The 25,888-nt window shown below is 45.6% G+C and overlaps 2 protein-coding genes and 1 non-coding gene across 4 annotated transcripts; 2 read left to right on the top strand and 1 right to left on the bottom strand.

Annotated features, from left to right (window-relative positions):
- Positions 1-98: 98 nt before the first annotated feature.
- LOC133143767 (lamin-B2-like) lies at positions 99-10,620 on the top strand. 2 transcript variants are annotated; one of them, XM_061265915.1, is made up of 19 exons: positions 99-1,772; positions 2,250-2,375; positions 2,469-2,567; positions 2,747-2,818; positions 2,956-3,081; positions 3,167-3,390; positions 3,653-3,881; positions 3,961-4,068; positions 4,346-4,465; positions 4,550-4,642; positions 6,395-6,523; positions 8,174-8,310; positions 8,576-8,732; positions 9,210-9,335; positions 9,429-9,527; positions 9,711-9,782; positions 9,920-10,045; positions 10,131-10,293; positions 10,482-10,620. In XM_061265915.1, the coding sequence occupies exons 1-18, from the start codon at positions 1,506-1,508 to the stop codon at positions 10,290-10,292; spliced, it is 2,472 nt and encodes an 823-aa protein (XP_061121899.1). In that variant the 5' UTR covers positions 99-1,505; the 3' UTR covers position 10,293; positions 10,482-10,620. The 2 variants fall into 2 exon arrangements, with proteins under 2 accessions (XP_061121899.1, XP_061121900.1); XM_061265916.1 differs by lacking the exon at positions 6,395-6,523.
- Positions 10,358-13,947, top strand: LOC133143990 (lamin-B2-like). Its single transcript, XM_061266327.1, has 5 exons — positions 10,358-10,401; positions 10,482-10,710; positions 10,790-10,897; positions 11,177-11,296; positions 11,381-13,947. Exons 1-5 carry the CDS (start codon positions 10,358-10,360, stop codon positions 11,528-11,530), a joined length of 651 nt encoding a protein of 216 aa, XP_061122311.1. The 3' UTR covers positions 11,531-13,947.
- A 270-nt stretch (positions 13,948-14,217) lies between these two features.
- Positions 14,218-14,289, bottom strand: trnaq-cug (transfer RNA glutamine (anticodon CUG)). Its single transcript has one exon. It is a non-coding gene; the product is annotated as a tRNA-Gln (tRNA).
- Between the last annotated feature and the right edge of the window lie 11,599 nt (positions 14,290-25,888).

Below are 25,888 nucleotides of genomic sequence, written 5' to 3'. Positions count from 1 at the left end.
TTTTTCTCTCTCTCTGTTATTGGGAAAAAGTTTTGTCTTTTAGTATAATATAAAAAGAAACATGGTACCAACAGAGATGCAGGGTTTAATCGTCATGAGCAGCAAAACTATCAATTTGTAAAGCCACTGGATACTTACATTTAATATTGTAATACTTTAGTGTTGTTTATAGGAAGTGGAGTTACAAATAAAACGTATGGCGTTCGACCACAAATTGAAAAGGGGAAAACTTTATATATTTGACATATTTCACATTTTGCCTCGTTGTTATTAAGTAAAATATAATATCCCCAAACCAGACTTCTCTTGCGTTCGGACTGGGCCGCCACCGTGGCCATGCTTGTTTGTGTTTGTTTGGATTGGAACGGGGGGCGGAGGAGGAGGGCTTGGCTTGTGAGAAAAGGGGGCGGGAGCAGAGCAGAGCAGGACACGCCGGTGCAGCAGGCGGAAGGAAAAGTAGTGCTAGCATGAGTGCAAGTCGTCAAATTGGAGCAGAAAAAAAATGAGGAAAAATATTATTAAATAATTGTAAGTATCGATATTTTAGCTAGGAAGATCGATACTCAAAAATGAGCAGCCTGGATCGATATATCGATATTTCGGTATCGATCCGCCCATCCCTATTATGGAGTCTGCTACCACAAGCCGTGAAGCTGACCGGCCGGCGGCGGCCTCGTCGACTAATAATACCGAGTTGACAGCAAGTGTGCGGTTTTGCCTCACTAGTACTGTCATGCTCTCCTGCCAACATGCCAAAGTCTTCCCACCAATGAGGACAAAAAGCATCTCATAGTCTGACGACAATTTCCTTCCCTGTGTTTTTTTCTCTTGGTATGGCGCCGTGAGTGGCTGCCTCCCAGCAGTGTTCTCTCTTTTCCTCTTTATTTCCTTATTTTCTCCTTTTTCTTTCTGTCTTTTTGTCCATTCGGCGATGCTGGTGCCTTCTACCGCACCTCGGTACCTCTTCGGATCGGATATTTTATTTTATTTATTTTTTCTTCCTGGGACCGGACCGGGATCATCGGTCGAGGCCGGCGTAACTCTACGACGGCTTCCTGCTTATCCGACCAGTGATGACCGGGTCCCTCGCATTGGCCTTGCAGCCGCAACACCTGTGGGGAGTCCGCTCCCTCGTGCTCGTCGGAACCGACGACTTTCGCCATGCTAGCCCCGTGGTGGCCATCTGCACGTCCCCCGACAGGGTGCCCGGGACGCTGCTCACACGTTCGCCTGCTTTGTGATGTTTTCACCGATTCACCACCACGGTCCATTGGGCGCCGTTGAACTGGACTGCCCTTACACCTGTCGATGGACCCCGTGGAGGCTATTTTGTGTGTTTTGGGGTGTTCTCTTGTATTGAGGGGTGCTAGGTGGCCGCTGTTGCTTTTTTTTTCCTTTGTCTTTTAGCTTTGATTTGCTTTGATGGCTTTTATCTTGTGCACTTTCTGACTTTCTTTGTGGCGCCGTTGTGTGGCAGCCTTGTGAGAGCCTATTGAGTTGCGCTCATGCCATCTGTGTGTTTTTTGTATACCCACTCTGTGGTATGGATACTGCTGGGGCCTGAATTTCCCCACCCCTGGGGATCAATAAATATTCAATCAATCAATCAAACCAGTGGCAAGAAGAAGGATGGGGACCTGGCGGCGGCCATGTCGCGGGCAGGGGCGCTGGAAAGTCAGCTGAACCAGAGTGCGGCTGCGCTGTCCACGGCGCTCAGCCAGAACGCCGCGCTCTCCGCCGACCTGCTTGAAGTCAAGAATCTTCTGGCTAAGGTGCGTGCTGTTTTCTCACTCACTTACACATTTCCTGGAAAGTCCAAAATTGCTTTGTTCCCTTTGAACATAACACAAGGAAATACTCCCCCGGAGGCACTTTGAAAGCTTTTTTGGGAGTGGAACAATGTGACCTGCTCTTAGTAAGCAGAGGAGAAAAAGTGATAAACCAAGTATATTGTGCATGACAATGACAAAGGCTGTTTCAAGTTATTCCATACAATTAAACATAAAAATAATGGAACGAAGTTAAAAAATAACAACTGAAGCAAAAAAGTTGTGGCACAGCTGTTGCGCGAGTGTGGCACCAACAGGTGGCCTTCAGTAGATATTGCAGTTTTTGCAGCTGTGCCGGCAGTTTGCTGCCACCTGTTTGCCCCAAGACCGAACATCTGCGTCACCCCCACCTAACCCCGCACTGTCTGTTGTAGCTGAGCACGCCGACACGGCGTTGATGTTGATTGGAACGCTTTGCAGGCAGAGGACAGCCACGCCATCGCCAAGCGGCAGCTGGAGGCAGAAACCTTGCGGCGTGTGGACTTGGAAAACCGCTGCCAGACTCTCAACGAGGATCTGGAGTTCAGGAAGACCGTTTATCAGGAGGTAAAGATGCGTTTGTCACACTTGCCCGTCCCGCGCAGTTGGCGCTGAAAACAGCACCACAAGAAGACGCTTTCTGCTCAAATGCCTGCGTAGGAAGTTCGCGAATCTCGCTGCAGCCAAGAGCAGAGAATTGTTGAGGTGGACTCAGGATCCAAGCAGGACTATGAGTTCAAACTTGCACAAGCTTTACAGGTAGGGGAACACAGGCGTGTTTGAGAGACTCTTGACTGAACATGGTGCGAGTGTGTGCGAGTGTGTGCGTGTGTGTGTGTGGGTGGTTAAGAGACTGAGAGAGCCGTGCCAGCTGAGCGTAAGAGAGGCTGCCTGTCAGCAATTCTTCCAATGAAACAACGTGCGCGTGTGTTTGTCAGGACCTGCGCGAGCAGCACGATGAGCTAGTGTCTCAGTACAAGGGCGAACTGGAGCAGACCTTCCAGGCCAAGGTGAGCAAGGGCCACCTCATCCTCCTTTCGTCTTGCACGGCTGGATTTACTCAGCCGGTACAAAACCATGTCACTTGTAAATCCAGCCCCACACAACTTTTTTTCCTTTATTTCATATGTTGTCAACCTCACCAAAGCTGGACAACGCCAAGGTGTCGTCTGCAATGAACGACAAGGCCATGTGCACAGCCCGAGAGGAGGTGCAGGAGTCTCGAACGAGAATTGAAACTCTGAGCTATCAGCTGAGCGCCCTGCAGAAACAAGTACCCGTGCCGGCCCCGCCCTCCGCATCTCGACCGCCTGGCTCTCCGCTGGCACCGTCTTAATGATCGAGGTTTGCGCATGCAGGCAGCCGCCGCCGCCGAGGATCGTGTCCGGGAGCTGGAGGACATCTTGGCATCGGAGCGGGACAAGTACCGGCGCGTCATGGAGGTCAATGAGGACGAGATGAACGACCTGCGCGAGCGCATGAACGCGCAGCTCTCTGAGTACCAGGAGCTGCTGGACGTCAAGCTCACAGTAGACATGGAGATCAATGCCTACAGGAAGCTCCTGGATGGCGAGGAGCACAGGTGGGCCTTGTGGGGCCGTCGCAACGAGTCACTCATCATCTTGGTGGTGGGGGGGGGGGGGGGGGGTGGTTAGGGTTAGTCAAACATTGACTGTCTATTGATTATTATCAAGCCATTGTCTCAACCTTAAATTGCTTCATGTTGCACAAAAATAACGATGAATTGTCCATATTTGGCAGACCGTAAGAATTCAGAATAGACACCATTCACTAGCCCGCCAGTGACGTTTTGTCGGTGGTGACGCGTGTCGTCCTGCTTTCAGGCTCAAGCTGTCTCCCAGCCCATCTTCGCGCGTCACCATCTCCAGGGTGACAGGCTCATCCTCGTCCCGCACCTCCAAACGAAGGAGGACAGACCTGGAGTCGGGCGACCACAAGCGTGGCGAGGAGCTGCTGCTGGCGTCTGAGGAGGATGCGGCGAGCGGCGGCGTCTCCATCTCGCCCACCGACATGAACGGCAACAAGGTCACGCTGGCCAACGACACGGAGCAGGTGCGTGCTTGGGCGTTGGCTCCTCCCTCTCTCGCTTCGCCAGTTGCTTCGCTTACTTCAAGAGTGGCGTTTGCTTCAGGACCAGCCGTTGGGGAACTGGAGACTGAAGAGACAAGTGGACGACGCTGTCGAGATCGTCTACAAGTTCTCACCAGAGTTTGTTCTCAAGGCCGGACAGACTGTCACGGTAAGATGGTGCCGCTCTCTCTTGCTCACTGCGCTCATGTAGGGTAATTGAAGAGTTTGTCCAAATTGTGTGCGCTCGACTAAAACGTGTTTCTGTGGAATGCACACTTGTGAAGCCTTTGCAAAATCTAAACATGTGCGTCTGTTCGGTGTGGCCCCGTCACTCACACATGTCTCGTGTGTGTGCGTGCGCGCGCGTGTGTGCGATTTGCTTACTCGCAGGTGTTACTGAAGCTAACTTATTGTGTGTGTGTGTACGCGCGTTCGTTTGTATGTAGGTGGGGTTTGCACATGCTGACGTGGCCCAACGTCTGCCCACTGATCTCCTGTGGAAAAGCCAAGCTTCCGGGGGCACAGGAAGTGACATTACCACCACCTTGGTGAACTCTGACGGCGAGGTAACGACGTCTGTTCAATGGGCAATGGCCAAATTGAGTGGACGGCCGTGGGTTTCACGTGGCTCATGCTGTGTGTCCCCTCAGGAAGTGGCCAGACGCAGTGTCAGCAAGAAGGTGGAGAATGGAGAAGAAGAACAGGAGGACGACGACGACGCGGAGCCAATTGCGCACAAGAAGGTGAGCGCCCTAGTATTGCTAATTGGGACTAGCCTGTCAGTTTACCTGGAAAGTTAAACTGGGCAATTTAGAAAATAACCCAGTTTGAAAACTTTCCACGATAATTGTGGAGGTGCATCTCACGGAAAGGTGTCAGTGACGCCAAGCGATGATGACGGCGCGTTGTGCGCGAGGCACGCCATCAACGTGCAGCTGACCCAAAAAGGGGGCTCTTTGATGTGTTGGGGTTTTGCTGCCTTTGAAATAAACATTGCACTGGTGTGTCCCGGCAGGCCAAAATAGCGTCCAGGGAGTGCGCCGTCATGTGAAGCCTCGGCAGCAAGCGTCGGAGCTTCCTTGTGCTGTCCGTCGTATCCAAGCAAATTCCTGCTTGTTTGTTGGGCTGCTGCCGCGTTTTGATTGTAGCCCTCCTATGTTTGCCCTCGTGTTTGATTAGTTGTTGTTGGCCGCCGGACTCTCCTCGTAGATCTCTCTCGCTCTTTTTTTATTTTTTTTATTATTTTTTGCCACCTTGATGAAGGGCTTCCGTTGTGCCGTCAACATACCATCACAAGTGGTGGTTTTTAACCTTTTTTTCCCTCTTTTATTTTGTTCATGTATCTCGCCATTTGATTTTAGTGTGCGCCCAACTGAGCGGCCGCACGCAGTTTGATCATCACCTTGCTTCTGTCAATTTTTTTAGAGCTACTCGAGACTGACATTAATTGTTCCTTTGAGCAGCTCCAATGTATACAACACTACAAAGACAAAAAGAAATCGTTGCATCCGTAGGGGCGGAAAATTCCTCAAAGTTTTTCAGTAAATTTACATGGAGGATCAAAGAACAATTTCAAATTGGAAACTTTCCAGTTTAAGTGGGAATTGCAGGTGATTTAATGGAAAGCTACACAGTCAAAAATCTAAAGCGGGGCTGGGATGCACGAATTAATTAATCATAGCTCAAAGTTTTTCAGTAAATTTACATGGAGGATCAAAGAACAATTTCAAATTGGAAACTTTCCAGTTTAAGTGGGAATTGCAGGTGATTTAATGGAAAGCTACACAGTCAAAAATCTAAAGCAGGGCTGGGATGCACGAATTAATTAATCATAGGTGATTTACTTTAGTGAATATTCTGCACTTTTAGTTTGCAAACGATGCCCTTTTTGAATAAATAATAATAAATGTATATAAAATAAATGTTTAAATCTGATTAGAATAATTGGCAAATGAATCCTTTGTTAACATTACCATTAGTTGCCGTTCAACATTTTAGTATTTTTAAAAGCAGGACTGCGAATAAATGTTCCTCCTTGCCCACGTGAGCCCATCAAAAGGACCTTAGCAAATACAAAGTTTAGAGGTTATCTTTTTATTCCAACAAATTCCCACTGGGAGTTTCTAATGTTAAATTCCTGTAATTTTGTGAGCCATTTTGTCAGTTTCTGACTTAATTGCCGCTATCTGTAGAAGCTGAACGAAATGATGAACAGTTGAAAGTTGGAATGGGTTGAATCGGTTGAAAAATGTAGAAATGAGAAGGGAAAAGGAATTGGGTGTGAATTTCAAAATAAAAGATGTGAAGCTTTTGGTAAGTGGGAAGTTGTGGAATCGGTAGAAAAATGATGAACAGTTGAAAGTTGGAATGGGTTGAATCGGTTGAAAAATGTAGAAATGCCTATTATGGAGTCTGCTACCACAAGCCGTGAAGCTGACCGGCCGGCGGCGGCCTCGTCGACGCCGCTCTCACCCACCCGCATCTCTCGCCTGCAGGAGAAGCAAGACCTGCAGCACCTCAACGACCGGCTGGCCGTCCACATCGAGCGGGTACGCTCCCTGGAGCTGGAGAACGACCGGCTGCTGGTGAAAGTGTCCGAGAAAGAGGAGGTCACCACCAGGGAGGTGAGTACAAGTGGCGACCCGGGCCCCCTCGACACTATTGTGTTCACTTGGCCTCGTTTTTTGTTAACTCCCGTCAAAGTTGAGCAAAAATTACTCCGATGGAGAGTCTGGTGGGTTCACAGGAAACGTGGGTGGCGCCTGGCCAAATCATGAAACCGTTCATTTACTGTTTTTTTTCTTTCCACTAAATAAAATAAAACAAAACACCTCGTACTTGAGCTAATTTTGACTTCCCAAAGTCGAACTGGTTGATGTGAGAACGTTTGGAGTGGTAAAAAGCTGCTCGGAGCTTTCCAAATTTGAAAAGAAAGCGGTTGATTGTGCGCGCCATTTAGTACCGACGCCCTCTCCCTATTTTAACTACTTCGCGGATTGATATTTGCTTCCTTTTTTGATTCTCGAGTGGAACTGCCTCGACGTCAAACATTTAACGACTCTTTGCTGTTTTTTATTTTTGGCTCGTTTTCACAATATGCATTTACTCGAAAGCATCGCTTTGAAACAGATTTCTGTTGTTAAAATTAACATGGCACACGAAATTCTTTACAACGTTGACTATAAATTTGCAGCAATCGAAAAATCATCGCTCAGATCCAATCATCATTGCTCATATTTATACGACACTGCACTTTAAAAAAAAAAGAGTTGTGGCGAAGCCTTCTGTAGTGACATTTAAAAACGTCTTGAGTATGGTATTAAAATATTGTGTGTATTGGTGAAAAAAATAAAATTTTGACCATCACATTGTCTGCTAATCTTTGACCTATTCAAGACTTGAATCACCACTACTATTTATTCCATGAAAAACAATTACTTTTTTCTTTTTCTCAAATTGAATGGAGAAAAGTAGACCTTGATTTGTATCTGTTGTATCCAAGCAGCGATGCTATCCCGCCATACAAGTGTGCTGTCAGCAGCGGCGGTCAGCATCAATCTATGGTGGCGATATAAATAACCATTTATTTTTACCTTAGCGGTCACGTGGCATATGTCACAATGCAGTCAGAGATGTGTACTATGTGCCCGGTAGCGCAGAATCCCCCAGCAGCATTATCGTTGCGCCGCGGTGAGTCTGCAAAGTCGCCTTCCGGCTGTTGTCTGCACAAACTGGTGTCAGAAGTGTGTCAACCGGCCAGTTTGAGTTTCCACGTTGGCCCAGCACCTCCCCAGCTGACTCAACCCAAACAACCAGAAAAAAAGCTCTTTCAAGAACTTCATTCTGCTTCTTTTCTTACTTTGTTACTTCTTTCAACGCGTTGAATGCCCTTTGAATCAAGGATCTTACATGATGACGTTTTGGTTGCCTTTGCAAGATGGTGGGTCTATGCCTGGTTTAGATAAGGGACCAATACCTTGTGGGCGTCAAACCGGAGCAAACGCATGCCACGTGATAGCGTGTGAAATGTGGCTCAGCGCATTTTTCGCATTCCTTGCTGTCCCAGTACATAGCAGCACTAGTACCATCGTAGTAGAAGTTCACATTTCTTTCGGTAGCTCCAAATGGCCGCGCCTGGCTGGAGATGAAACTACAAACATCTTGCCTGAGTAAAATGCCAGTTGAGAAAAATATTCGTCGGCATTCGTCTCAGGCCCTACTTCGCTCCTCATTTCCAGTCCGTTGGTTGATTTCCGGAACAATCTTGTGTTCAGGTGCGCGGCCTGAAGCATCTGTATGAGACCGAGTTGGCAGACACTCGTCAGGTTCTGGACGAAACCGCAAAGCAGCACGCTCGGCTACAGATCGATCTGGGCAAAGCTCAGGCGGAGTTGGAAGAGGCCACACGCAGGTAACCGGCCATCTCGGGGACATGCCCCTTTGAGCATTTCGTGCTTGCGGAATCCCTAAAAGGTCCATGTACAGCAATGCTTTTTGTCCTGAACTAGAAGAACTTGGTCACAAGTCATACTAATAATACCGAGTTGACAGCAAGTGTGCGGTTTTGCCTCACTAGTACTGTCATGCTCTCCTGCCAACATGCCAAAGTCTTCCCACCAATGAGGACAAAAAGCATCTCATAGTCTGACGACAATTTCCTTCCCTGTGTGCACCAGTGGCAAGAAGAAGGATGGGGACCTGGCGGCGGCCATGTCGCGGGCAGGGGCGCTGGAAAGTCAGCTGAACCAGAGTGCGGCTGCGCTGTCCACGGCGCTCAGCCAGAACGCCGCGCTCTCCGCCGACCTGCTTGAAGTCAAGAATCTTCTGGCTAAGGTGCGTGCTGTTTTCTCACTCACTTACACATTTCCTGGAAAGTCCAAAATTGCTTTGTTCCCTTTGAACATAACACAAGGAAATACTCCCCCGGAGGCACTTTGAAAGCTTTTTTGGGAGTGGAACAATGTGACCTGCTCTTAGTAAGCAGAGGAGAAAAAGTGATAAACCAAGTATATTGTGCATGACAATGACAAAGGCTGTTTCAAGTTATTCCATACAATTAAACATAAAAATAATGGAACGAAGTTAAAAAATAACAACTGAAGCAAAAAAGTTGTGGCACAGCTGTTGCGCGAGTGTGGCACCAACAGGTGGCCTTCAGTAGATATTGCAGTTTTTGCAGCTGTGCCGGCAGTTTGCTGCCACCTGTTTGCCCCAAGACCGAACATCTGCGTCACCCCCACCTAACCCCGCACTGTCTGTTGTAGCTGAGCACGCCGACACGGCGTTGATGTTGATTGGAACGCTTTGCAGGCAGAGGACAGCTACGCCATCGCCAAGCGGCAGCTGGAGGCAGAAACCTTGCGGCGTGTGGACTTGGAAAACCGCTGCCAGACTCTCAACGAGGATCTGGAGTTCAGGAAGACCGTTTATCAGGAGGTAAAGATGCGTTTGTCACACTTGCCCGTCCCGCGCAGTTGGCGCTGAAAACAGCGCCACAAGAAGACGCTTTCTGCTCAAATGCCTGCGTAGGAAGTTCGCGAATCTCGCTGCAGCCAAGAGCAGAGAATTGTTGAGGTGGACTCAGGATCCAAGCAGGACTATGAGTTCAAACTTGCACAAGCTTTACAGGTAGGGGAACACAGGCGTGTTTGAGAGACTCTTGACTGAACATGGTGCGAGTGTGTGCGTGTGTGTGCGTGCGTGTGTGTGTGTGGGTGGTTAAGAGACTGAGAGAGCCGTGCCAGCTGAGCGTAAGAGAGGCTGCCTGTCAGCAATTCTTCCAATGAAACAACGTGCGCGTGTGTTTGTCAGGACCTGCGCGAGCAGCACGATGAGCTAGTGTCTCAGTACAAGGGCGAACTGGAGCAGACCTTCCAGGCCAAGGTGAGCAAGGGCCACCTCATCCTCCTTTCGTCTTGCACGGCTGGATTTACTCAGCCGGTACAAAACCATGTCACTTGTAAATCCAGCCCCACACAACTTTTTTTCCTTTATTTCATATGTTGTCAACCTCACCAAAGCTGGACAACGCCAAGGTGTCGTCTGCAATGAACGACAAGGCCATGTGCACAGCCCGAGAGGAGGTGCAGGAGTCTCGAACGAGAATTGAAACTCTGAGCTATCAGCTGAGCGCCCTGCAGAAACAAGTACCCGTGCCGGCCCCGCCCTCCGCATCTCGACCGCCTGGCTCTCCGCTGGCACCGTCTTAATGATCGAGGTTTGCGCATGCAGGCAGCCGCCGCCGAGGATCGTGTCCGGGAGCTGGAGGACATCTTGGCATCGGAGCGGGACAAGTACCGGCGCGTCATGGAGGTCAATGAGGACGAGATGAACGACCTGCGCGAGCGCATGAACGCGCAGCTCTCTGAGTACCAGGAGCTGCTGCGGCACTAGGGTTAGTCAAACATTGACTGTCTATTGATTATTATCAAGCCATTGTCTCAACCTTAAATTGCTTCATGTTGCACAAAAATAACGATGAATTGTCCATATTTGGCAGACCGTAAGAATTCAGAATAGACACCATTCACTAGCCCGCCAGTGACGTTTTGTCGGTGGTGACGCGTGTCGTCCTGCTTTCAGGCTCAAGCTGTCTCCCAGCCCATCTTCGCGCGTCACCATCTCCAGGGTGACAGGCTCATCCTCGTCCCGCACCTCCAAACGAAGGAGGACAGACCTGGAGTCGGGCGACCACAAGCGTGGCGAGGAGCTGCTGCTGGCGTCTGAGGAGGATGCGGCGAGCGGCGGCGTCTCCATCTCGCCCACCGACATGAACGGCAACAAGGTCACGCTGGCCAACGACACGGAGCAGGTGCGTGCTTGGGCGTTGGCTCCTCCCTCTCTCGCTTCGCCAGTTGCTTCGCTTACTTCAAGAGTGGCGTTTGCTTCAGGACCAGCCGTTGGGGAACTGGAGACTGAAGAGACAAGTGGACGACGCTGTCGAGATCGTCTACAAGTTCTCACCAGAGTTTGTTCTCAAGGCCGGACAGACTGTCACGGTAAGATGGTGCCGCTCTCTCTTGCTCACTGCGCTCATGTAGGGTAATTGAAGAGTTTGTCCAAATTGTGTGCGCTCGACTAAAACGTGTTTCTGTGGAATGCACACTTGTGAAGCCTTTGCAAAATCTAAACATGTGCGTCTGTTCGGTGTGGCCCCGTCACTCAAACATGTCTCGTGTGTGTGCGTGCGCGCGCGTGTGTGCGATTTGCTTACTCGCAGGTGTTACTGAAGCTAACTTATTGTGTGTGTGTGTGTACGCGCGTTCGTTTGTATGTAGGTGGGGTTTGCACATGCTGACGTGGCCCAACGTCTGCCCACTGATCTCCTGTGGAAAAGCCAAGCTTCCGGGGGCACAGGAAGTGACATTACCACCACCTTGGTGAACTCTGACGGCGAGGTAACGACGTCTGTTCAATGGGCAATGGCCAAATTGAGTGGACGGCCGTGGGTTTCACGTGGCTCATGCTGTGTGTCCCCTCAGGAAGTGGCCAGACGCAGTGTCAGCAAGAAGGTGGAGAATGGAGAAGAAGAACAGGAGGACGACGACGACGCGGAGCCAATTGCGCACAAGAAGGTGAGCGCCCTAGTATTGCTAATTGGGACTAGCCTGTCAGTTTACCTGGAAAGTTAAACTGGGCAATTTAGAAAATAACCCAGTTTGAAAACTTTCCACGATAATTGTGGAGGTGCATCTCACGGAAAGGTGTCAGTGACGCCAAGCGATGATGACGGCGCGTTGTGCGCGAGGCACGCCATCAACGTGCAGCTGACCCAAAAAGGGGGCTCTTTGATGTGTTGGGGTTTTGCTGCCTTTGAAATAAACATTGCACTGGTGTGTCCCGGCAGGCCAAAATAGCGTCCAGGGAGTGCGCCGTCATGTGAAGCCTCGGCAGCAAGCGTCGGAGCTTCCTTGTGCTGTCCGTCGTATCCAAGCAAATTCCTGCTTGTTTGTTGGGCTGCTGCCGCGTTTTGATTGTAGCCCTCCTATGTTTGCCCTCGTGTTTGATTAGTTGTTGTTGGCCGCCGGACTCTCCTCGTAGATCTCTCTCGCTCTTTTTTTATTTTTTTTATTATTTTTTGCCACCTTGATGAAGGGCTTCCGTTGTGCCGTCAACATACCATCACAAGTGGTGGTTTTTAACCTTTTTTTCCCTCTTTTATTTTGTTCATGTATCTCGCCATTTGATTTTAGTGTGCGCCCAACTGAGCGGCCGCACGCAGTTTGATCATCACCTTGCTTCTGTCAATTTTTTTAGAGCTACTCGAGACTGACATTAATTGTTCCTTTGAGCAGCTCCAATGTATACAACACTACAAAGACAAAAAGAAATCGTTGCATCCGTAGGGGCGGAAAATTCCTCAAAGTTTTTCAGTAAATTTACATGGAGGATCAAAGAACAATTTCAAATTGGAAACTTTCCAGTTTAAGTGGGAATTGCAGGTGATTTAATGGAAAGCTACACAGTCAAAAATCTAAAGCGGGGCTGGGATGCACGAATTAATTAATCATAGCTCAAAGTTTTTCAGTAAATTTACATGGAGGATCAAAGAACAATTTCAAATTGGAAACTTTCCAGTTTAAGTGGGAATTGCAGGTGATTTAATGGAAAGCTACACAGTCAAAAATCTAAAGCAGGGCTGGGATGCACGAATTAATTAATCATAGGTGATTTACTTTAGTGAATATTCTGCACTTTTAGTTTGCAAACGATGCCCTTTTTGAATAAATAATAATAAATGTATATAAAATAAATGTTTAAATCTGATTAGAATAATTGGCAAATGAATCCTTTGTTAACATTACCATTAGTTGCCGTTCAACATTTTAGTATTTTTAAAAGCAGGACTGCGAATAAATGTTCCTCCTTGCCCACGTGAGCCCATCAAAAGGACCTTAGCAAATACAAAGTTTAGAGGTTATCTTTTTATTCCAACAAATTCCCACTGGGAGTTTCTAATGTTAAATTCCTGTAATTTTGTGAGCCATTTTGTCAGTTTCTGACTTAATTGCCGCTATCTGTAGAAACTGAACGAGTTTCTCGGTTCTTTTGATATTGTAAGCCTTTATTGGAAAGCGTAGAGTGTGACGATGCAATGTGCAAGACGGCTGGCTGGTCTTCTGATGTCGGCCGTTCAAATGATTATGAAGACGATGACAAAGAATACTCCAAATATTTAAACTGATCTTTTTTTATTTTTCAGGCAAAAAAAAAGGTTCAGTTCATGAGATGCGTGTGTCTTTGAACGCACCTTGAGTGACCTGTGTTTTTGTGTGTGTTTTCATGCCATGTTACACTAGATATTGTTTAGTATTTTTGGCAGTGTAATCAGTTTGTTTACATTCAGTATGACTTTAATTTTGTCTTAAGGATCTCCAGGTGATTAAGTTTGGGTGTTAATGACCTGAACCTTGATTCTTCTACATTGAGGATTTGCAGACAGTGTGGAATCATTATTTCAACAAAAGTAGGCAGGTGCATACATTTGGGCACCCCAAGAGAAAAATGACATCAATATTTAGTAGATCCTCCTTTTGCAGAAATAACAGCCTATAAACCAGGGGTCCTGAACCTCGAATCGGTCAAACTAGGGGTTCGGTGAGTCGGTCTCAGGGGTTCAGCAGAGCCTCTACTGGGGAGGTCCGAACACACCTGATTTATCAATTTGTGATAACGCATATCTGAACTGGTCTCGTAAAGGCAACAGCAGAAGTCACACTGATTTGCTGGTATGTCATTTGACGTGAATTCATGCATTATGTTGGTTTTATTCTTTGAACAAGGTGATGTTCATGCACGGCTCATTTTGTGTGCCAGTAAAAAACATCTATGTCTTGAATTTGAAAAAAATATATACATTTTTTTCACTAACGAGGGGTTCGGTGATTGCGCATATGAAACTGGTGGGATTCGGTACCTCCAACAAGGAACCACTGCTCTAAACACTTCCGAAAGCTTCCAATGAGAGTGTGGATTCTGGTTGAAGGAATATTGGACCATTCTTCTTGACAAATCGTTAACTCCAATAAACTTAATTTCACTTCTCAAATATCACTGTGTCTGTCTGCTATATGATATATTTAACTGAAATTGCTGATCCGAACAGCCAAGGATTTATAAAGAAAATGTTGAAATTGATTGGGGTGCCCAAACTTTTGCATACGACGTGGTCAAACCGGGACTAAAACTGAGATCACTGGATTTAGAGTCTAGAGCGCTCATGGAACCCTTAAGTGTAGGGAAGCATACAATTTCATGGGGCAGCACACAAGCTATTACCATTTTGCAAATTTTTCCCAGCTAAATGACAAACGATTTGAGGTCCCACCGAGACTTGAACTTGGATCACTGGATTCAGAGTCCAGAGTGCTCACCATTACACCATAGAACCCTGGCAGTGACAGAAGGAGTAGCATAATTTTTCTGAGCACAATGCACTCACTAACGTGCTCATTTTACGAAATTGACAGAAGTAGTGGAGGCAGGGCTTACACACTCATAGGGCTGTCCACAAAGTACTGAATTGGAATTTCCAATTGTTCCATGTAAATGACTACAAATTGGAAGTTCCACCAAGACTTGAACTTGGATTGCTAGATTCAGAGTGCTCACAATCACACCATGACAACATTGATTAATTGATTGATTGATTGAACATTTATTGATCCCGGGGGTGGGCAAATTCAGGCCCAATCAAAATCCAAACCACAGAGCGGGTATACAAAAGACACAGATGGCATGAGCGCAACTCAATAGGCTCTCATAAGGCTGCCACACAACATCGCCACAGAGAAAGCCAGTAAGTGCGAAAGATAAAAGCCATCAAAGCAAAGGAAAAAAAGTAACCGGCCAACCAGCACCCCTCAATATCAAAGAACACCCCAAAACACACAAAATAGCTTCCATGGGGTCCATAAACAGGTGTAAGGACAGTCCAGTTCAACGGCGCCCAATGGACCGTGGTCTGGTCGTGAATTGGTGAAAACATCACAAAACAGGCAAACGTGTGAGCAGCGTCCTGGGCACGTGCAGATGGACACCACGGGGCTAGCACGGTGAAAGTCGTTGGTTCCGACGAGCACGAGGCTGCGAGGCCAAGGCGAGGGACCCGTCAGCACCGGCCGCATAAGCAGGAAGCCGTCGTAGAGTTACGTCGGTCTCAACCGATTACTCGGTAATCCAGAAGAGCATTAGCTTTAAAACCATCCAAGATCTAAAGTAAGTTCCACCAGTTGACATTGTAACTCGGAGAACATGTGATTACTTTATTAAATACTATATGGCTCCTGTTTGCCAAGGTGTCCCTGGCACATTTTGCAAAGCAGACAACACTGACAAATAGATTTAGAAAATGTTGTTTCCACCCAGTCTCAAACAGGGGGTGTTCTTAGAAGAACATGATGACCACTACGCTATGGAAACTGCTGTGATGTCGAAAGCATTTTGAGAAGCCTGGCAAAATTTCAACAAAAGTGAGTGAGGAAGAAAGCAGGAACTTATGAACATTTTGATTTGCTTTTCAAAAAAATTTTCCATACAAAGATATAAACTCAACGTCGGGGAATTGAAGCCCGATTTGCCGAGCCCAGGCTGAGTCGTTTCGCTAAAGGGTACCTGATTTGAGACTGGGTGAACCCCAGGTTTTGCACTTTTCTTTAACTTTTGCGCTTTGTTCAAGATCTCCATCGTTAAGCAAGGAAAACAAAAAGGTGGAGTAACAGTTTTTGTAACAGATATTAGGTTTTTTAATGGCAGTCAGTGCACAAGGCACTTCAGCAGATGAAACAACAACGTCAAACTTCAAATCAGAAGGCTTTATACTGACCAAAAGCAGGAACTAGAAAGGGAACGGAAGGGAAGGATAAGGTCTGTTCTGTTATCACCTGAATGTCCTGTTATTTACTGACTGTTTTGTGACTATGTGTCATGAAACTTAACTGAACTCTGTGTGCCGTGTCTGTGCTCACTGCCTATGTGTAAGTGAAAGTCACAAAAACTCTGTAGGCTGTGTCTGTGCTCTGACTGAGCAACTATGTTTGGGTAAATTATTTACACATTGATTGATATGTTTGTATAAACTAATAAGAGTATCTGCATATTGCTGTTGCTCCCTCTTCAGGCCCTAAACTGATCGGCATTCAATTCCATCCATTCCGTCCATTATCTGTACTGCGGGGGACACATTATAACTGGTTGCCAGACAATCGCAGGGCACACAGAGACAACAATCATTCACACTGGCACTCACACCTAAGGGCAGTTTGGATTACTAAATCGGCTGACCAAGCATGTTTGTGTGATGTGGGAGGAAAACCCGGGGAAAACATACGCAGGCACGGGGAGAACCTACTCCACACAGGGAGCACCTGCCCTCACCTTTGGTCCAGTAAGTAAGGTCCACCACTGTAGCAGATGTTTCCATAGTGTAGTGATTATCACGTTTGCCTAACACGCGAAAAGTCCCCAGTTCGTGACTGGGTAGAAACAGCTTCGTTACATTCCGATTGGTAGCGAATATGACATGGACCTGAGGACTGCATTTCAGTGATTATTCTGATATCATAGCCGGTTTGGACGCGTCCTTTCAGGGTCATAATTGTGTGTCTACCGCTGCCAGGCCTAAAAAAAAATGGGAACGCCTAAGGGAGTTTCGCCAAGATGAATTAGGAAGAACTTTATGAAATAAAGTTGACGTTGAAACGTAGTTGGACGTAATGTCTGGAAGCTTGTGTTCAACAGAAGGCTCTCAGCTCGCCGAGAAAATGCGATTTAAGCAATAAAATTAAAAATGCTTATAAAACATAAACCAAACGTTGGAGGTGGTCATTTCTTAATGCGCAGTAATAAACTCGGCACTCTAAAACACCCGTGAGCGTTTTTTTCGATGCCAACCTAACCAGAGTGACGGGAGCGGCACAATTCAGAAAAAGTGCTCAGCTCGCCGAGAAAATGCGATTTAAGCAATAAAATTAAAAATGCTTATAAAACATAAACCAAACGTTGGAGGTGGTCATTTCTTCATGCGCAGTGATAAAGTCGGCACTCTAAAGCACCCGAGAGCGTTTTTTTCGATGCCAACCTAACCAGAGTGACGGGAGCGGCACAATTCAGAAAAAGTGCTCAGCTCGCCGAGAAAATGCGATTTAAGCAATAAAATTAAAAATGCTTATTAAACATAAACCAAACGTTGGAGGTGGTCATTTCTTCATGCGCAGTGATAAACTCGGCACTCTAAAGCACCCGAGAGCGTTTTTTTCGATGCCAACCTAACCAGAGTGACGGGAGCGGCACAATTCAGAAAAAGTGCTCAGCTCGCCGAGAAAATGCGATTTAAGCAATAAAATTAAAAATGCTTATAAAACATAAACCAAACGTTGGAGGTGGTCATTTCTTAATGCGCAGTAATAAACTCGGCACTCTAAAGCACCCAAGAGCGTTTTTTTCGATGCCAACCTAACCAGAGTGACGGGAGCGGCACAATTCAGAAAAAGCGCCCAGCTCGCCGAGAAAATGCGATTTAAGCAATAAAATTAAAAATGCTTATTAAACATAAACCAAACGTTGGAGGTGGTCATTTCTTCGTGCGCAGTGAATAACTCGGCACTCTAAAGCACCCGATAGCGTTTTTTTCGATGCCAACCTAACCAGAGTGACGGGAGCGGCACAATTCAGAAAAAGTGCTCAGCTCGCCGAGAAAATGCGATTTAAGCAATAAAATTAAAAATGCTTATAAAACATAAACCAAACGTTGGAGGTGGTCATTTCTTAATGCGCAGTAATAAACTCGGCACTCTAAAGCACCCGAGAGCGTTTTTTTCGATGCCAACCTAACCAGAGTGACGGGAGCGGCACAATTCAGAAAAAGCGCTCAGCTCGCCGAGAAAATGCGATTTAAGCAATAAAATTTAAAATGCTTATTAAACATAAACCAAACGTTGGAGGTGGTCATTTCTTCATGCGCAGTGAATAACTCGGCACTCTAAAGCACCCGAGAGCGTTTTTTTCGATGCCAACCTAACCAGAGTTACGGGAGCGGCACAATTCAGAAAAAGCGCTCAGCTCGCCGAGAAAATGCGATTTAAGCAATAAAATTAAAAATGCTTATAAAACATAAACCAAACGTTGGAGGTGGTCATTTCTTCATGCGCAGTGATAAACTCGGCACTCTAAAGCACCCGAGAGCGTTTTTTTCAATGCCAACCTAACCAGAGTGACGGGAGCGGCACAATTCAGAAAAAGCGCTCAGCTCGCCGAGAAAATGCGATTTAAGCAATAAAATTAAAAATGCTTATAAAACATAAACCAAACGTTGGAGGTGGTCATTTCTTAATGCGCAGTAATAAACTCGGCACTCTAAAGCACCCGAGAGCGTTTTTTTCGATGCCAACCTAACCAGAGTGACGGGAGCGGCACAATTCAGAAAAAGTGCTCAGCTCGCCGAGAAAATGCGATTTAAGCAATAAAATTAAAAATGCTTATAAAACATAAACCAAACGTTGGAGGTGGTCATTTCTTAATGCGCAGTAATAAACTCGGCACTCTAAAGCACCCGAGAGCGTTTTTTTCGATGCCAACCTAACCAGAGTGACGGGAGCGGCACAATTCAGAAAAAGTGCTCAGCTCGCCGAGAAAATGCGATTTAAGCAATAAAATTAAAAATGCTTATAAAACATAAACCAAACGTTGGAGGTGGTCATTTCTTCATGCGCAGTGAATAACTCGGCACTCTAAAGCACCCGAGAGCGTTTTTTTCGATGCCAACCTAACCAGAGTGACGGGAGCGGCACAATTCAGAAAAAGTGCTCAGCTCGCCGAGAAAATGCGATTTAAGCAATAAAATTAAAAATGCTTATAAAACATAAACCAAACGTTGGAGGTGGTCATTTCTTAATGCGCAGTAATAAACTCGGCACTCTAAAGCACCCGAGAGCGTTTTTTTCGATGCCAACCTAACCAGAGTGACGGGAGCGGCACAATTCAGAAAAAGCGCTCAGCTCGCCGAGAAAATGCGATTTAAGCAATAAATTTAAAAATGCTTATAAAACATAAACCAAACGTTGGAGGTGGTCATTTCTTCATGCGCAGTGATAAACTCGGCACTCTAAAGCACCCGAGAGCGTTTTTTTCGATGCCAACCTAACCAGAGTGACGGGAGCGGCACAATTCAGAAAAAGTGCTCAGCTCCCCGAGAAAATGCGATTTAAGCAATAAATTTAAAAATGCTTATAAAACATAAACCAAACGTTGGAGGTGGTCATTTCTTCATGCGCAGTGATAAACTCGGCACTCTAAAGCATGCCCGAGAGCGTTTTTTTCGATGCCAACCTAACCAGAGTGACGGGAGCGGCACAATTCAGAAAAAGCGCTCAGCTCGCCGAGAAAATGCGATTTAAGCAATAAAATTAAAAATGCTTATAAAACATAAACCAAACGTTGGAGGTGGTCATTTCTTCGTGTGCAGTGAATAACTCGGCACTCTAAAGCACCCGAGAGCGTTTTTTTCGATGCCAACCTAACCAGAGTGACGGGAGCGGCACAATTCAGAAAAAGTGCTCAGCTCGCCGAGAAAATGCGATTTAAGCAATAAAATTAAAAATGCTTATAAAACATAAACCAAACGTTGGAGGTGGTCATTTCTTAATGCGCAGTAATAAACTCGGCACTCTAAAGCACCCGAGAGCGTTTTTTTCGATGCCAACCTAACCAGAGTGACGGGAGCGGCACAATTCAGAAAAAGTGCTCAGCTCGCCGAGAAAATGCGATTTAAGCAATAAAATTAAAAATGCTTATTAAACATAAACCAAACGTTGGAGGTGGTCATTTCTTCATGCGCAGTGAATAACTCGGCACTCTAAAGCACCCGAGAGCGTTTTTTTCGATGCCAACCTAACCAGAGTGACGGGAGCGGCACAATTCAGAAAAAGCGCTCAGCTCGCCGAGAAAATGCGATTTAAGCAATAAAATTAAAAATGCTTATAAAACATAAACCAAACGTTGGAGGTGGTCATTTCTTAATGCGCAGTAATAAACTCGGCACTCTAAAGCACCCGAGAGCGTTTTTTTCGATGCCAACCTAACCAGAGTGACGGGAGCGGCACAATTCAGAAAAAGTGCTCAGCTCGCCGAGAAAATGCGATTTAAGCAATAAAATTAAAAATGCTTATTAAACATAAACCAAACGTTGGAGGTGGTCATTTCTTCATGCGCAGTGAATAACTCGGCACTCTAAAGCACCCGAGAGCGTTTTTTTCGATGCCAACCTAACCAGAGTGACGGGAGCGGCACAATTCAGAAAAAGCGCTCAGCTCGCCGAGAAAATGCGATTTAAGCAATAAAATTAAAAATGCTTATTAAACATGAACCAAACGTTGGAGGTGGTCATTTCTTCATGCGCAGTGAATAACTCGGCACTCTAAAGCACCCGAGAGCGTTTTTTTCGATGCCAACCTAACCAGAGTGACGGGAGCGGCACAATTCAGAAAAAGTGCTCAGCTCGCCGAGAAAATGCGATTTAAGCAATAAAATTAAAAATGCTTATTAAACATAAACCAAACGTTGGAGGTGGTCATTTCTTCATGCGCAGTGAATAACTCGGCACTCTAAAGCACCCGAGAGCGTTTTTTTCGATGCCAACCTAACCAGAGTGACGGGAGCGGCACAATTCAGAAAAAGCGCTCAGCTCGCCGAGAAAATGCGATTTAAGCAATAAAATTAAAAATGCTTATAAAACATAAACCAAACGTTGGAGGTGGTCATTTCTTAATGCGCAGTAATAAACTCGGCACTCTAAAGCACCCGAGAGCGTTTTTTTCGATGCCAACCTAACCAGAGTGACGGGAGCGGCACAATTCAGAAAAAGTGCTCAGCTCGCCGAGAAAATGCGATTTAAGCAATAAAATTAAAAATGCTTATTAAACATAAACCAAACGTTGGAGGTGGTCATTTCTTCATGCGCAGTGAATAACTCGGCACTCTAAAGCACCCGAGAGCGTTTTTTTCGATGCCAACCTAACCAGAGTGACGGGAGCGGCACAATTCAGAAAAAGCGCTCAGCTTGCCGAGAAAATGCGATTTAAGCAATAAAATTAAAAATGCTTATTAAACATAAACCAAACGTTGGAGGTGGTCATTTCTTCATGCGCAGTGAATAACTCGGCACTCTAAAGCACCCGAGAGCGTTTTTTTCGATGCCAACCTAACCAGAGTGACGGGAGCGGCACAATTCAGAAAAAGCGCTCAGCTCGCCGAGAAAATGCGATTTAAGCAATAAAATTAAAAATGCTTATAAAACATAAACCAAACGTTGGAGGTGGTCATTTCTTCGTGCGCAGTGAATAACTCGGCACTCTAAAGCACCCGAGAGCGTTTTTTTCTATGCCAACCTAACCAGAGTGACGGGAGCGGCACAATTCAGAAAAAGCGCTCAGCTCGCCGAGAAAATGCGATTTAAGCAATAAAATTAAAAATGCTTATAAAACATAAACCAAACGTTGGAGGTGGTCATTTCTTCGTGCGCAGTGAATAACTCGGCACTCTAAAGCACCCGAGAGCGTTTTTTTCGATGCCAACCTAACCAGAGTGACGGGAGCGGCACAATTCAGAAAAAGTGCTCAGCTCGCCGAGAAAATGCGATTTAAGCAATAAAATTAAAAATGCTTATAAAACATAAACCAAACGTTGGAGGTGGTCATTTCTTAATGCGCAGTAATAAACTCGGCACTCTAAAGCACCCGAGAGCGTTTTTTTTCGATGCCAACCTAACCAGAGTGACGGGAGCGGCACAATTCAGAAAAAGTGCTCAGCTCGCCGAGAAAATGCGATTTAAGCAATAAAATTAAAAATGCTTATTAAACATAAACCAAACGTTGGAGGTGGTCATTTCTTCATGCGCAGTGAATAACTCGGCACTCTAAAGCACCCGAGAGCGTTTTTTTCGATGCCAACCTAACCAGAGTGACGGGAGCGGCACAATTCAGAAAAAGCGCTCAGCTCGCCGAGAAAATGCGATTTAAGCAATAAAATTAAAAATGCTTATTAAACATAAACCAAACGTTGGAGGTGGTCATTTCTTCATGCGCAGTGAATAACTCGGCACTCTAAAGCACCCGAGAGCGTTTTTTTCGATGCCAACCTAACCAGAGTGACGGGAGCGGCACAATTCAGAAAAAGCGCTCAGCTCGCCGAGAAAATGCGATTTAAGCAATAAAATTAAAAATGCTTATAAAACATAAACCAAACGTTGGAGGTGGTCATTTCTTCGTGCGCAGTGATAAACTCGGCACTCTAAAGCACCCGAGAGCGTTTTTTTCGATGCCAACCTAACCAGAGTTACGGGAGCGGCACAATTCAGAAAAAGCGCTCAGCTCGCCGAGAAAATGCGATTTAAGCAATAAAATTAAAAATGCTTATAAAACATAAACCAAACGTTGGAGGTGGTCATTTCTTCGTGCGCAGTGAATAACTCGGCACTCTAAAGCACCCGAGAGCGTTTTTTTCGATGCCAACCTAACCAGAGTGACGGGAGCGGCACAATTCAGAAAAAGTGCTCAGCTCGCCGAGAAAATGCGATTTAAGCAATAAAATTAAAAATGCTTATAAAACATAAACCAAACGTTGGAGGTGGTCATTTCTTAATGCGCAGTAATAAACTCGGCACTCTAAAGCACCCGAGAGCGTTTTTTTCGATGCCAACCTAACCAGAGTGACGGGAGCGGCACAATTCAGAAAAAGTGCTCAGCTCGCCGAGAAAATGCGATTTAAGCAATAAAATTAAAAATGCTTATTAAACATAAACCAAACGTTGGAGGTGGTCATTTCTTCATGCGCAGTGAATAACTCGGCACTCTAAAGCACCCGAGAGCGTTTTTTTCGATGCCAACCTAACCAGAGTGACGGGAGCGGCACAATTCAGAAAAAGCGCTCAGCTCGCCGAGAAAATGCGATTTAAGCAATAAAATTAAAAATGCTTATTAAACATAAACCAAACGTTGGAGGTGGTCATTTCTTCATGCGCAGTGAATAACTCGGCACTCTAAAGCACCCGAGAGCGTTTTTTTCGATGCCAACCTAACCAGAGTGACGGGAGCGGCACAATTCAGAAAAAGCGCTCAGCTCGCCGAGAAAATGCGATTTAAGCAATAAAATTAAAAATGCTTATAAAACATAAACCAAACGTTGGAGGTGGTCATTTCTTCATGCGCAGTGATAAACTCGGCACTCTAAAGCACCCGAGAGCGTTTTTTTCGATGCCAACCTAACCAGAGTGACGGGAGCGGCACAATTCAGAAAAAGTGCTCAGCTCGCCGAGAAAATGCGATTTAAGCAATAAAATTAAAAATGCTTATAAAACATAAACCAAACGTTGGAGGTGGTCATTTCTTCATGCGCAGTGAATAACTCGGCACTCTAAAGCACCCGAGAGCGTTTTTTTCGATGCCAACCTAACCAGAGTGACGGGAGCGGCACAATTCAGAAAAAGTGCTCAGCTCGCCGAGAAAATGCGATTTAAGCAATAAAATTAAAAATGCTTATAAAACATAAACCAAACGTTGGAGGTGGTCATTTCTTAATGCGCAGTAATAAACTCGGCACTCTAAAGCACCCGAGAGCGTTTTTTTCGATGCCAACCTAACCAGAGTGACGGGAGCGGCACAATTCAGAAAAAGTGCTCAGCTCGCCGAGAAAATGCGATTTAAGCAATAAAATTAAAAATGCTTATAAAACATAAACCAAACGTTGGAAGTGGTCATTTCTTCATGCGCAGTGATAAACTCGGCACTCTAAAGCACCCGAGAGCGTTTTTTTCGATGCCAACCTAACCAGAGTGACGGGAGCGGCACAATTCAGAAAAAGTGCTCAGCTCGCCGAGAAAATGCGATTTAAGCAATAAAATTAAAAATGCTTATTAAACATAAACCAAACGTTGGAGGTGGTCATTTCTTCATGCGCAGTGAATAACTCGGCACTCTAAAGCACCCGAGAGCGTTTTTTTCGATGCCAACCTAACCAGAGTGACGGGAGCGGCACAATTCAGAAAAAGCGCTCAGCTCGCCGAGAAAATGCGATTTAAGCAATAAAATTAAAAATGCTTATAAAACATAAACCAAACGTTGGAGGTGGTCATTTCTTCATGCGCAGTAATAAACTCGGCACTCTAAAGCACCCGAGAGCGTTTTTTTCGATGCCAACCTAACCAGAGTGACGGGAGCGGCACAATTCAGAAAAAGTGCTCAGCTCGCCGAGAAAATGCGATTTAAGCAATAAAATTAAAAATGCTTATTAAACATAAACCAAACGTTGGAGGTGGTCATTTCTTCATGCGCAGTGAATAACTCGGCACTCTAAAGCACCCGAGAGCGTTTTTTTCGATGCCAACCTAACCAGAGTGACGGGAGCGGCACAATTCAGAAAAAGTGCTCAGCTCGCCGAGAAAATGCGATTTAAGCAATAAAATTAAAAATGCTTATAAAACATAAACCAAACGTTGGAGGTGGTCATTTCTTAATGCGCAGTAATAAACTCAGCACTCTAAAGCACCCGAGAGCGTTTTTTTCTATGCCAACCTAACCAGAGTGACGGGAGCGGCACAATTCAGAAAAAGTGCTCAGCTCGCCGAGAAAATGCGATTTAAGCAATAAAATTAAAAATGCTTATAAAACATAAACCAAACGTTGGAGGTGGTCATTTCTTCATGCGCAGTGATAAACTCGGCACTCTAAAGCACCCGAGAGCGTTTTTTTCGATGCCAACCTAACCAGAGTGACGGGAGCGGCACAATTCAGAAAAAGTGCTCAGCTCGCCGAGAAAATGCGATTTAAGCAATAAAATTAAAAATGCTTATAAAACATAAACCAAACGTTGGAGGTGGTCATTTCTTAATGCGCAGTAATAAACTCGGCACTCTAAAGCACCCGAGAGCGTTTTTTTCGATGCCAACCTAACCAGAGTGACGGGAGCGGCACAATTCAGAAAAAGTGCTCAGCTCGCCGAGAAAATGCGATTTAAGCAATAAAATTAAAAATGCTTATAAAACATAAACCAAACGTTGGAGGTGGTCATTTCTTAATGCGCAGTAATAAACTCGGCACTCTAAAGCACCCGAGAGCGTTTTTTTCGATGCCAACCTAACCAGAGTGACGGGAGCGGCACAATTCAGAAAAAGCGCTCAGCTCGCCGAGAAAATGCGATTTAAGCAATAAAATTAAAAATGCTTATAAAACATAAACCAAACGTTGGAGGTGGTCATTTCTTCGTGTGCAGTGAATAACTCGGCACTCTAAAGCACCCGAGAGCGTTTTTTTCGATGCCAACCTAACCAGAGTGACGGGAGCGGCACAATTCAGAAAAAGTGCTCAGCTCGCCGAGAAAATGCGATTTAAGCAATAAAATTAAAAATGCTTATAAAACATAAACCAAACGTTGGAGGTGGTCATTTCTTAATGCGCAGTAATAAACTCGGCACTCTAAAGCACCCGAGAGCGTTTTTTTCGATGCCAACCTAACCAGAGTGACGGGAGCGGCACAATTCAGAAAAAGTGCTCAGCTCGCCGAGAAAATGCGATTTAAGCAATAAAATTAAAAATGCTTATTAAACATAAACCAAACGTTGGAGGTGGTCATTTCTTCATGCGCAGTGAATAACTCGGCACTCTAAAGCACCCGAGAGCGTTTTTTTCGATGCCAACCTAACCAGAGTGACGGGAGCGGCACAATTCAGAAAAAGCGCTCAGCTCGCCGAGAAAATGCGATTTAAGCAATAAAATTAAAAATGCTTATAAAACATAAACCAAACGTTGGAGGTGGTCATTTCTTAATGCGCAGTAATAAACTCGGCACTCTAAAGCACCCGAGAGCGTTTTTTTCGATGCCAACCTAACCAGAGTGACGGGAGCGGCACAATTCAGAAAAAGTGCTCAGCTCGCCGAGAAAATGCGATTTAAGCAATAGAATTAAAAATGCTTATTAAACATAAACCAAACGTTGGAGGTGGT

The sequence above is a fragment of the Syngnathus typhle genome, linkage group LG19, assembly GCF_033458585.1.
Source record: "Syngnathus typhle isolate RoL2023-S1 ecotype Sweden linkage group LG19, RoL_Styp_1.0, whole genome shotgun sequence".
Taxonomy (NCBI): Eukaryota; Metazoa; Chordata; class Actinopteri; order Syngnathiformes; family Syngnathidae; genus Syngnathus; species Syngnathus typhle.
Note: the sequence above shows the minus strand (reverse complement) of the source record. Positions and strands in the feature narration are given on the sequence as shown.

Coding starts and splice junctions, on each gene's coding strand:
- LOC133143767 (XM_061265915.1), top strand. CDS start 1,506: ATGCCATCTGTGTGTTTTTTGTATACCCACTCTGTGGTATGGATACTG. Junction 2,568..2,746: donor AACTTGCACAAGCTTTACAG/GTAGGGGAACAC, acceptor TGTGTTTGTCAG/GACCTGCGCGAGCAGCACGA. Junction 3,882..3,960: donor TGGCCAACGACACGGAGCAG/GTGCGTGCTTGG, acceptor CGTTTGCTTCAG/GACCAGCCGTTGGGGAACTG.
- LOC133143990 (XM_061266327.1), top strand. CDS start 10,358: ATGTTGCACAAAAATAACGATGAATTGTCCATATTTGGCAGACC. Junction 10,711..10,789: donor TGGCCAACGACACGGAGCAG/GTGCGTGCTTGG, acceptor CGTTTGCTTCAG/GACCAGCCGTTGGGGAACTG. Junction 10,898..11,176: donor AGGCCGGACAGACTGTCACG/GTAAGATGGTGC, acceptor GTTTGTATGTAG/GTGGGGTTTGCACATGCTGA.